Source organism: Mixia osmundae (assembly GCF_000708205.1).
Source record: "Mixia osmundae IAM 14324 unplaced genomic scaffold scaffold_4, whole genome shotgun sequence".
In the NCBI taxonomy this organism is placed as follows: Eukaryota; Fungi; Basidiomycota; class Mixiomycetes; order Mixiales; family Mixiaceae; genus Mixia; species Mixia osmundae.
Genome location: NW_014575560.1, coordinates 888,621 through 898,722, shown reverse-complemented (window position 1 = coordinate 898,722; position 10,102 = coordinate 888,621). Strand labels below are relative to the sequence as shown.

Genomic DNA, 10,102 nt, shown 5'->3' with positions numbered 1-10,102 from the left:
TTCACTGCGCGCCTGGCTTTGCAAGGAAGCGCGCAGAGACTCCCCCAAGACCCGTACAAAGCATCATCCCGTGCATACATGAGTATATGGCGCAGTGTCGCAGTATTACTTGTCAGCAGCATCTGGCCACTCGTATGCAGGCAGCTTGTATTCCAGCTCGATACCGCCGCCCTGCAAGTAGACGAGCAGCGGCGTGAGTAGGGAGGCGATGGCGAACACAACCCTGACAGCCAGAGCACCCAAACGTGACTGTGGCAAGGCGAGGAGTGGGAAGCCGGGAGGTAGCTGCTGTACTTCGAGAACATACGGACGCAATTTAGCCTGATATCCCTCGAGCGCCTGAGCCACGTCAACTTTATCGCCCTTCTTCGCTACCATGAGCTCGCCTGCGAGTACATAGCCGGCGAGAATAGCCAGACTCGTACCCATGCCGGTGAAGACGCTCGGACAGTAGCCCGCATCGCCGAGCAGAGTCGAATGACCGCGAGACCAAGTTTCCGTCTTGACTTGGATGACGTCCTGCACGTAGAAGTCATCGTCTTTCATCATGCCGTCTATGATGCGTTGCGTCTCATAGCCTGCGCCTTGCCAGGCTTCATAAAACATCTGCTTTTGTTTCTCGGGTGAGACCTTGTAGATGTCGTCGAAGATCGCTGTCTTTCGAGTGATGAGGAAGGAACGCATGACGCCAAGCTTATCGGGACGTATGAAGAGGCAGCGGCCGGCTGTTGTCGTCCAGACGCGAGCGAACATGTCGTCAGTTTTCTGGAGCGGCACGGCAAAGTAGGCCATCACGACTCCTAATGATTTGAGGCAAGTTTTGCCGAGCTCGGGGAAGATCAGCTTCCTGGTTGAGCTGTACATACCATCAGCGCAGACGAGCAGGTCGAATTTGCGTTCAGGCTTGCCGCTGGCGAAACCGACTTGTACGCCGTCGTCGAGATCTGTGACGGCGGTGATATGATCACCAAAGATGTACTCGACACGCTCCTTCGTTGCCTGGTAGAGCACGTCTGCCAGTGTGCCACGCAAGATCTCATTCTCAGATGTGGGCGACGCATTCTTGCCGCTCTTATCGACGAGCCAGGAACCCCAGACGCGATTGTTTGCGTCGACGACATAGAGCCCTTCCTCACCCGTCGAGCTGGCTAAGATCTGTTCATAGGTGCCCGTCCGCTTGATGATCTCGAGCGCAGCGTCCCGGATGTCGACATTCTGTCCAGACTTGCGTAGCTTGGGGGCCTTTTCAATGACAGTGACGTCAAAGCCAGCTTTGGTCGCCCAGTAGGCAAAGTGCGGGCCCCCAATGCCAGCACCTGACACCAGAATGGACATGCTCGTTCACGCGCACAGGAAGACTGCGAGCAGCCGTGTGGACAGGCTCGCCGTGCATCGAGGGAAACGCGCGTTCTATCGGCCGGCATGGTTCGGTCAGAACACGGATTTAGCCGCTTTGACCAACAAGGCGATCGTCGGCAGCTCGGCGTCTGCGACCGGGGCTCATTGAGGATTCTGCAGGACAGAGGTCCCGAGGTCGTATCGAAGCTTTGCTTGCAGCGTCTTTCAGCAGGCTTGCAAGGGCGGTTTGGCGGAATTCGCCATCGCCAAGAGAAATTCTTGTACGTCTTGATCCAAGTTCGAGATGCATGATCGTCGAGACATCGTCATAGTCTGCTGCTGTTGTCACTTGCGCATCGAGTCGACCTGTCTGCTTGATCAACGTCCTTATGCCCGAAGATCGACATGCAGCTGGAGCGCTCGAGCGGACGTAAGCCAAAGTGCGCCGTACACGGGCGCGACTCCTTCTCGCCGCACCAAAGTATCGGCTGAGCTCTTGACAAGCAGGCTGTATCGAGATATAAGGCACCTACCATCCAGACGTATTGCTGCCCAGGAGCACCATTGCGTCATGCTTGGCACGATGCAGCGACCGACAGAGTCATTCCCCACGGAGGACGAGTCCGCAAATGTCTCACGGCCACGCTTTGACACCATGGCCAGTCAGCGAGTGCTGCTCCAGAAAGAGATGGGCGCCATGGAAGGCACGCCAGGCGTTGTGCCGACGGGCCTGCCCCGACCGCGACAGAATCGGAGCATGACCAATGGGAGCATGTCATCTGCAGGCTCAGAGGGAGGCAAGTCTGCTCGTACTCCGTAGAGGACAAAGACAAAGCTCACTTGCTCTGCGACAGACTCGATGGAAGCGACGACCTTTGTCACGACCAAGACGCCAGGTCAGAGGCAAACAAAGCGTGGCGACGTACCTTTCCCAAGTAATGCTATTGCCCCCAACAATGACTCGCCACCTCGTCAGACGTCGGGCAGGAACAAGACAACAGAGACCCAGACGACCCGGATCGTCCATTCTGACGCAACCCACGTCGAATCACAAGTCCACGGAGACGGTTCCGTCACACTCAAACCCGTCGCGTCTGTCAGCAGCAGAGGCAGACAGCGCCGGCCACGCGTCAAGCACATTGCCGTGTAGGCCTTTTGTCTGACTCTCAAGCCATACAGCTAACGGGGCCCGTGACAGTTCGACCGCCACTCACTTTGATAGACAAAACGCTTCGTACGCCGCCGATCCTTTCAGAGGGTTCTACGTTCTCTTCTGGCTCTTGATCTTTATCGCCGCCATACGGACGCTCTACACATCCTATATCACATCAGGCGTCGCTGTCAGTCTGCGCTTTGCTGCGCTGTTTAGCGAGGACGCCAAAGTCCTCGCACTGTCCGACGCTGTCATGGTCACTAGCACTTTCCTCTGTGTGCCTTTCGTCAAGGCGAGTCAACTCTTGTCCTTCCCAAGTAGTCACTCATTCCAGCACACAGATGATGAAGCGAGACTGGATCAGATACTACGGTCTCGGCATGGTCATACAGCACCTTGTGCAAGCTGCGTTTCTGTTCGCCGCAGTCCGTTGGACTTTCTATAGGTCAGTCTTCTCAAGCAAAGCCGGCTCTTACTCAGCTCACGCACTCGCAGGAACTGGCCATGGGTGCAATCAGGCTTCATGACGCTTCACTCGCTCGTGATGCTTATGAAGATTCACTCATATTGCGCAACTAACGGTCAGCTATCAGCAAACGTACTCACGCTCAAAACGCTGCGGCCACGCCTCTCAGAGCTTTTAGAACAATCCGGGGGTCTTGAGAAAGCAATGAGTCTATCTCGAGAAGAAAAGGGGAAAGCATCCCTCGACGGACAGGACAACGCGGACGCTTCAGGGGTCGAGAAGCCACAGAACGGCTCACTTACTCGTCGTAAGCGCACTATCTCGGCGAATGAAGCAAGTAAGAGCAACGATGTGGCGAACGGCAATGGAGCCCTGAATGGCGCAGCTCATCCGGCGAGCGGCTCGAGTGACATTGACTATTCCCTGCTTGAGAGTCACCCCGATACCAAGCTATCCGGTCTCGCAAGCGAGATTGTAGACTTGCAAGACTCCCTCGTCTCGCAAGAGAAGCATCAGACTTGCTGGCCCCACAACATCACCTATGCAAATTATCTCGATTATCTGCTCGTACCGGTACTTGTCTACGAGCTCGAGTATCCAAGAACGAACAGGTAAGCTCATGACACTCGCTCATTGTCGCCGCTGAAAGTGTGTGCCAGAATCCGTTACTCGTATGTCGTCGAAAAAGTGCTCGGCACCCTCGGCACATTCTCCATCCTGTATCTCATCACAGAGCATTACGTAATGCCGCTGACGGAAGCCGACTCGACCGTGCTCGGCATGGCACTCGATCTCGCTCCGCCTTTCATGCTCAACTATCTGCTTCTCTTCTACATCATCTTCGAATGTATCTGCAACGCCTTTGCAGAGCTCACCTACTATGCCGATCGCGGCTTCTACGAGGACTGGTGGAACGCTCGCGAATTCGGCGAATTTTCGAGAGCTTGGAACAAGCCAGTCCACCACTTCCTGCTTCGACACGTCTACAAGCCTTTCCTCGGCTTCGGCATGTCGAAATTTGTGGCAGGCAGCATGACATTTCTCCTGTCGGCCTGCATGCACGAACTCGTCATGGCGGTCGTATCGAAGAAGATACGCTTCTACATTGTGCGTGATATGGTGATTTTGAGGGTCCATCGCTGACTCGTGTGCACAGTTTGGTTCTCAGATGTCACAGCTGCCACTGATCATGATCGGTCAATTACCGGTGTTCAAACGGTATCCGACGCTCGGAAATGTACGTCACCAGAGCCCAGAAGGCTTGAACAACTGCTGATCACTTGAGCGCAGGCCTTCTTCTGGCTGGGACTCATGGCTGGCTTTCCTCTGCTCGCCGTCGGCTACCTACGATACTGACATCATCACCTGCACGCTCAACGCAATTGTAGCGATAGCAAAGACCCCTCGATATTGTATGATTGTACATTCACTGCATTTCCGTTCTTTGCTATGTAGACCGAGCGAACGCGAAAAGCCTGCGGCCTCGCAAATACAACAGCAAGCGACAAGAGTATCTGATTGAGCCAACATCTTTTGACAACCTACTGACTGTACATTTCGTCACTGATATGCGAGCTGGAGATGAATCGACCATGCTGTGTCGTTACTGCTGTGCCGACTTGGCTTTTGTGAGACGAACGTAAAGATGACGATCATCGACGGCTGGGAAGTTGCCTGTGATCATATCGGCATCATTAGGCGCACGCCACTGAAGAGTGATACAGCTCATGAACCGCTGCTGGCGAGTAAGCGAAATGCCTTGGTACTTTTGCAGCAGTCGGATGAGACAGTATGATGATTCCTGGTAAGCATAGTTTTGACCGATGCAAAGACGAGGACCAGCGGAGAACTGCATTGGCCGCATCAGTACGAGTCAGCATGAGGGCGGGGCACACTGACAGGCACGAAAGCATGAGGGAACTTGCTGATGACCTTGATACGCTCATCGAGCCAACGCTCTGGCTTCCATTCTTCCGCATCGTCACCCCACAGCTCCGGGCAGCGCTGCATGCGCCAGGTAGAGTAATTGAAGCGGGTACCGCCTCTGATGAAGAGTCGTTGACCCTCATGCTCGATGACGTTGTCGTGACGAGCGAATCTGACATTGAGGGGTACAGAAGGATACAGCCGGAGTGTCTCGTTAAGGACAGCACGGAGGTAACGCAGTGGCGTGATCTGTTCGTATGAGAGTTCTACGCCAGCAGCGGGCAGCTCTGCTATCTCTTCCCGAAGACGCTTAAGGGCTTCGGGATGGTTTGCCAGTTCGTAACAGACTGAAGTGAGCAATGACGCCGTTGTATCGCGAGCGGCCAGTAGGATGTTGAGCAGTTCGCTTCTGATGAGTGTCTTATCTTCTGTGATATCGAGCAGATAGTCAAGCAAAGTAGCATGTTCGGTGGCAATCTTGGCCTCTTCCGCAGATAGATCTGCGCTCTTGCGACGAGCGAGCGCAGCGTCGACGACGCGATCGAGCAAAGGCCGGATGACGGCCATGGGCGCCTTCATGGGATTGTGAAAGGCCTCTGTGAGCAAGAAGGTGTCCCCTTGGAGTACGCGAGTGCTAGATGCCTCCTGGGCTTCGTTAAAGGCCCGCAAGAAAGAGCTGGATTGGGCATGCGACGTAGGTGTATAGGCCTCGCCCATACTATCAAGATTGTAGCCAAACAGAAATTCGACTCCTGCGTCCAGCGTGAAGCGACCGAACAGATCCTGAATGTCGATCTCATCAGAGGGTGCATGGTCAATCGCGCTCAGCAGATGCTTTGTATGGCTCTCAAATGTGGTAAAGTCTGAAAGGCGAGATTTGGCAAAGAACGGCTTGGTCGACTTGCGGTGCCAGGCCCACCAGTTGTCAGACTGATCAGAGGAGAAGATGCCATTGCCGAGGAAGTCTCCAAACGCGCGCTTGAAGTCCTCGCCCTTCGTGTAATGATCGAATGACTTGGCGAGGATGGCGCCGATCGCTGTCGTGTTGTCCGTGTAGTAGACATCGCGACCCATTGCTCTGAAGCGGATGATCCCATTTGTCTTGCCAAGCGTGGTAACGAGAGCGTGATCGAGCGGCGCTGCAGGCGTTCCGCGGAGTTTGGTCGTGCAGGCATAGACGAAATCAATCGAACCCGGCCACCAAGTGTAGTACCGCTTGACCGGAGTCGCGTTCATCTTGCGCGCAAGGAAGTACTCTGTGATGTCATCGACGAGCATGAAGATGCTCCCAGCTACGTAGCTCGTCGCCAGTGCAACGAGAGTAATCTCGAGTTTCGAGGCTCGTATGCCTGTCCGTTCGAAGGCATAGACGGCCAGTATCATTGGCCCAAAGAGCTTCGCAAGCATGATCCAGAGCGTGAGGGGCAGCATATTGGCCATTGAAGTCGGGGCAAGCGATTGCGTGGAAACGGCGACTTTTAGGCTCTTCGGGTGCGAGCCAGCTTGCAGTGCTTGGCGTGGCGTGCTACTTGCGCTTACCGTGTGACCAAGACTTGCGAGACGCTACCAACGACTTGTCCGGTGACCAACGTCTTTGGCTTGTCAATGATCGACAGCGGGGTAGTAGCGGCTTCGGGCTCCGTGGGAAAGCGCGCGCCCGTCAGAAAGACTCCGCTGAGCCGCTCAGCCGACGTCATGGCGATGCGGGCGCCGTCGCCAATGCGTGCCTGGCGGGCAAAGCGTGACAGCAAGCGAAGAGCTGTCCAGTCTGCCTACACCATCCTCGGCTTCATCTCCTCAGGAACGTACGGCAAAGTCTACAAGGCGCGAAAGAGTGCCGAGCCCAGTCAGGGCCAGATTGTTGCCATCAAGAAATTCAAGCCTGACAAAGAAGGCGAAGCGATCACCTACACGGGCATCTCCCAGTCTGCATGCAGAGAGATCATGGCAAGTCAGGCGGCAGTTCACTCAGGTGTTTCGGCTCACGCGACTCGTCTTAGCTCAACAGAGAACTGCATCATGTCAATCTCGCAGCTCTGCACGAGGTCATGCTGGAAGACAAATCGATCTACATGATCTTTGAGTTCGCAGAGCATGACTTTCTCGTGCGTTCTGCTCGTCAGCTCTGGCGCATTGCATTGACGCGACGAGCAGCAAATCATCCATTACCACTCTTCGACTCGCTCGGCGCTAGGCCTGGCAACCCTCAAGATGCTCTTGTGGCAGCTTCTCAATGGCGTTTGCTACTTGCACGACAATTGGGTCATCCACCGTGATCTCAAGCCTGCCAACATCCTTGTCACGCACAAAGGTGAAGTCAAGATAGGTTCGTCAGCACTTGCATTCTTCACGACTGAATCTGACACAACTCAGGTGATCTTGGCTTGGCAAGACTATACAGTGCACCGCTTCAGCCGTTGTACACATCAGACAAGGTCGTGGTGACCATCTGGTATCGTTCGCCCGACTTGCTCTTGGGCGCCCGTCATTATACGCCCTCGATCGATCTCTGGTCAGTCGGCTGCATCTTTGGCGAGCTCATTGCTCTCCGCCCCATGTTCAAGGGAGAGGAAGCCAAAGTGGAGGGTACAGCGACGACGGGTACGGCGGCTTCGAAGAAGCCACCCGGCGGTGTGCCTTTCCAGCGCGATCAGCTGGTCAAGATTTTTGAGATACTCGGCACGCCTTCGGGTACGTACCCTCCCTCGTTGTTGTGCAAACAGACTCGAAGGGGCTAGGTGTAGAGAGACAATGGCCTGCAATCAAGCAAATGCCAGATGCTCCTCACTTGGCAAAGCTGCAAGAGTACCGCAACGATCTGCCGCGGTGGTACAACTCTCGTGCACCCAGACCTTGCACACAAGCTGGTCTCGACCTCATTGCTGCTCTGCTCGCTTTCGATCCAGCATCTCGCTTGACTGCCCGGAAAGCGCTCAATCACCGCTGGTGGACAGAAGATCCGCCGGCAAAGTTGAGGCAAGTATGAGATCTCTCAGATTTGAATCATCGCCTGAATTGTGTGGGCACAGCAATTTCCCTCCGAGCACATACCCTCAACGCAAAGTGCTCAAAGATGACGACCCAACGACCGCTCGGCCAACCAAGCGAAGCAAAGTAGATCACTAGAAGATAACAACAACAACATCAGCAGCTACAAGCGCAGACTCACAAGATGTGCCACAGTCAATGACACTAATTTGTCGAAATGGGTTCGAAGGAAAATCTCCGGATCTTGCCAAGCAGGTTGACTTACTCGAGCCAAGTCCGGATGGTCCGAGTCGCTAGGATGCTCGCTCAGCCAGGCACGTCTTGCGCGAGCAGCAGCAGCGAGGGCTAGCTCTCGATCGCTCGGCATTCGGTAAAGCTCACAGCTCTCGCACTCGTCGCACGGTTGGCCAGGCAGCCGGCGGAAATGCTGGCAGAAGTGTCGATAGCCTTCTCGATTGATCGGAGTGAGACAGACACAGCAGTAGACCTGGCTACATCGTGGACATCGCAGACGGTTACATCCGCCGTCTTTGACAGCCGGCGTGTGACAGGTGGGACATGACCGCTTGATGGCCTCGTCCATGGCCTTCTCAATCGATATGCGCATGTCGTCTGCTCTGTCACGGGGACAGATGTGACCGTCCTGCCACAGATTGCAACAGAGCAAGCAAGTCGTGACGCCACAGTACATTGCATCGCCAGCTGTCGGAAAGTGCCCATGGCCACCAGGATTGACATTGCGGCAGACAAGACGAGGTGTATAAGCGATCGTCTCGCGCTGCTTCAGTGCAGCTCTGAGCTTGTCGCCGATTTCGGCGGTCGCTTGCAAGGGGTGAAGCAATGTGAATGACTCTGACGAAGAAGGCGTGACCAGCAGAAGTCCATAGCCAAGCAGATAGATGAGCAGGATGGGCAGCAACGCATAGAAGGAGACTGCAGTGACGATCATGACCGCTCCAAAGCCTGCACTGCTCGGCAGGGGTGCATAGAACGGCAGAAGCATTGCCAGGCTTTCCGTGCGACCGATCTCGCTGTAGGGACAGAACGGACAGGTGATCAGAGCTTCGCCTCGTCTTCTGAGCTCAGTCGTCAGCTCTTGGAGACACCTCTCGTCTATGCGCCGTCGCAATGCAGCCAGAATTCTCTCAGGCAGTACAGCTTCGAGGTCTCTGCGCGCGAGCCGGCCAGTGCAGTCGGCACTGCCGAAACAAGGCAGCGCGAGCTGACAGCGCAACAACTCGTCGAGCCTTGCAGTACCATGGGTGATCTCTTGAATTTGTCGAATGATACAGTTTATGCAGAGCGTATGACTACGGCCAGTGCAAGCGAGCGCAGTGCCGGGCGCTACGTCTTCGGCGCAGCAGGAGCATTCGACAGCAGACCTAGCAGCAACAGCTCTGCCAGAGAGCGCCGTTCGCCGTGCGAGCTCTTGCGCCTCCTTCTCCCGCTGTGTTCTCTCGCGCGTTGCCACTTGCACTTCCCCGCGCAATTGAGCGTCCCCGATGTCTTCGTGTCTCGGCAAGTCTGTCGCAGCGGGAGGAGGCAGTGTTCTCGCAAAGCCAAAAGTGCGTAAGGCGCGAGTGATGAGAGGTACAGGTCGACTGGCGATGGAGCTCGCGAGCGCGGCATGAGCGGGTACAAAAGCATTGTGGTCTAGCAGGCCTCTGCGAAGAGTCGATCGCCACTCTCTGGGGTAGCAGCGTGCGAGGAGCTCGAGCGCTTCCTCTTCGTATTCGACCGAATGCAATAGATCGTGGTGAGTGAGCCGTCTACGCGTCTTCACGGCCGGCGGGGGCGGAGAGGAGAGTGAAGCAAGGACGCTCGCCTGCAAGTATGAATGGCGTTGCTTATCGATCAGATCACGCAAATACACCAGCGAAGCCGTCGGGAGGATGTCGGCCAGTCGACACAAGTCGCGGTTGCGCGTGGCCAGCTCGTCAACTTGACCGTCACGCGACGAGCGAATGACGGTAGGATACTGAAAGTGATTGAGTTCTGAGATCTTGTGCACTATGCGCTGCACGACTTTTGCGCTGTCTAGCTGAGGATTGTATGCGTCGATGGCGTGCCTGAGATAGGCCGGGTCTGGCGTCAGCCATGTCAGCTTTGTGTCTGCTCGAGGCTGCTCGGAGCGGACCAGCATCCGGGAAGACGGCCAAGACATCACTGACGACCGACTGTGCGGACGCCATCGGGTCACATTCGTGACTACACGGCCCCTGACAAGTGCT

The 10,102-nt window shown here is 55.5% G+C and overlaps 5 protein-coding genes across 5 annotated transcripts; 2 read left to right on the top strand and 3 right to left on the bottom strand.

The window, feature by feature from the left end:
* Positions 1 to 105: 105 nt before the first annotated feature.
* L969DRAFT_16921 (uncharacterized protein) lies at positions 106 to 1,335 on the bottom strand (the record flags this gene model as incomplete). Its single annotated transcript, XM_014712887.1, has 1 exon — positions 106 to 1,335. One exon carries the CDS (start codon positions 1,333 to 1,335, stop codon positions 106 to 108), a length of 1,230 nt encoding a protein of 409 aa, XP_014568373.1.
* An 87-nt stretch (positions 1,336 to 1,422) lies between these two features.
* Positions 1,423 to 4,313, top strand: L969DRAFT_94070 (uncharacterized protein; the record flags this gene model as incomplete). Its single annotated transcript, XM_014713349.1, has 9 exons — positions 1,423 to 1,619; positions 1,750 to 2,135; positions 2,193 to 2,484; positions 2,537 to 2,783; positions 2,833 to 2,936; positions 2,987 to 3,568; positions 3,617 to 4,064; positions 4,114 to 4,194; positions 4,248 to 4,313. 9 exons carry the CDS (start codon positions 1,423 to 1,425, stop codon positions 4,311 to 4,313), a joined length of 2,403 nt encoding a protein of 800 aa, XP_014568835.1.
* Positions 4,314 to 4,560: 247 nt separating this feature from the next.
* Positions 4,561 to 6,314, bottom strand: L969DRAFT_102957 (uncharacterized protein; the record flags this gene model as incomplete). Its single annotated transcript, XM_014713348.1, has 2 exons — positions 4,561 to 4,806; positions 4,857 to 6,314. 2 exons carry the CDS (start codon positions 6,312 to 6,314, stop codon positions 4,561 to 4,563), a joined length of 1,704 nt encoding a protein of 567 aa, XP_014568834.1.
* Positions 6,315 to 6,488: 174 nt separating this feature from the next.
* L969DRAFT_94068 (uncharacterized protein) lies at positions 6,489 to 8,009 on the top strand (the record flags this gene model as incomplete). Its single annotated transcript, XM_014713347.1, has 6 exons — positions 6,489 to 6,830; positions 6,884 to 6,988; positions 7,038 to 7,209; positions 7,257 to 7,574; positions 7,628 to 7,859; positions 7,913 to 8,009. The coding sequence occupies 6 exons, from the start codon at positions 6,489 to 6,491 to the stop codon at positions 8,007 to 8,009; spliced, it is 1,266 nt and encodes a 421-aa protein (XP_014568833.1).
* Positions 8,010 to 8,034: 25 nt separating this feature from the next.
* On the bottom strand, positions 8,035 to 10,014 carry L969DRAFT_94067 (uncharacterized protein; the record flags this gene model as incomplete). The annotated part of the gene is made up of 1 exon (XM_014713346.1): positions 8,035 to 10,014. The coding sequence occupies one exon, from the start codon at positions 10,012 to 10,014 to the stop codon at positions 8,035 to 8,037; it is 1,980 nt and encodes a 659-aa protein (XP_014568832.1).
* Between the last annotated feature and the right edge of the window lie 88 nt (positions 10,015 to 10,102).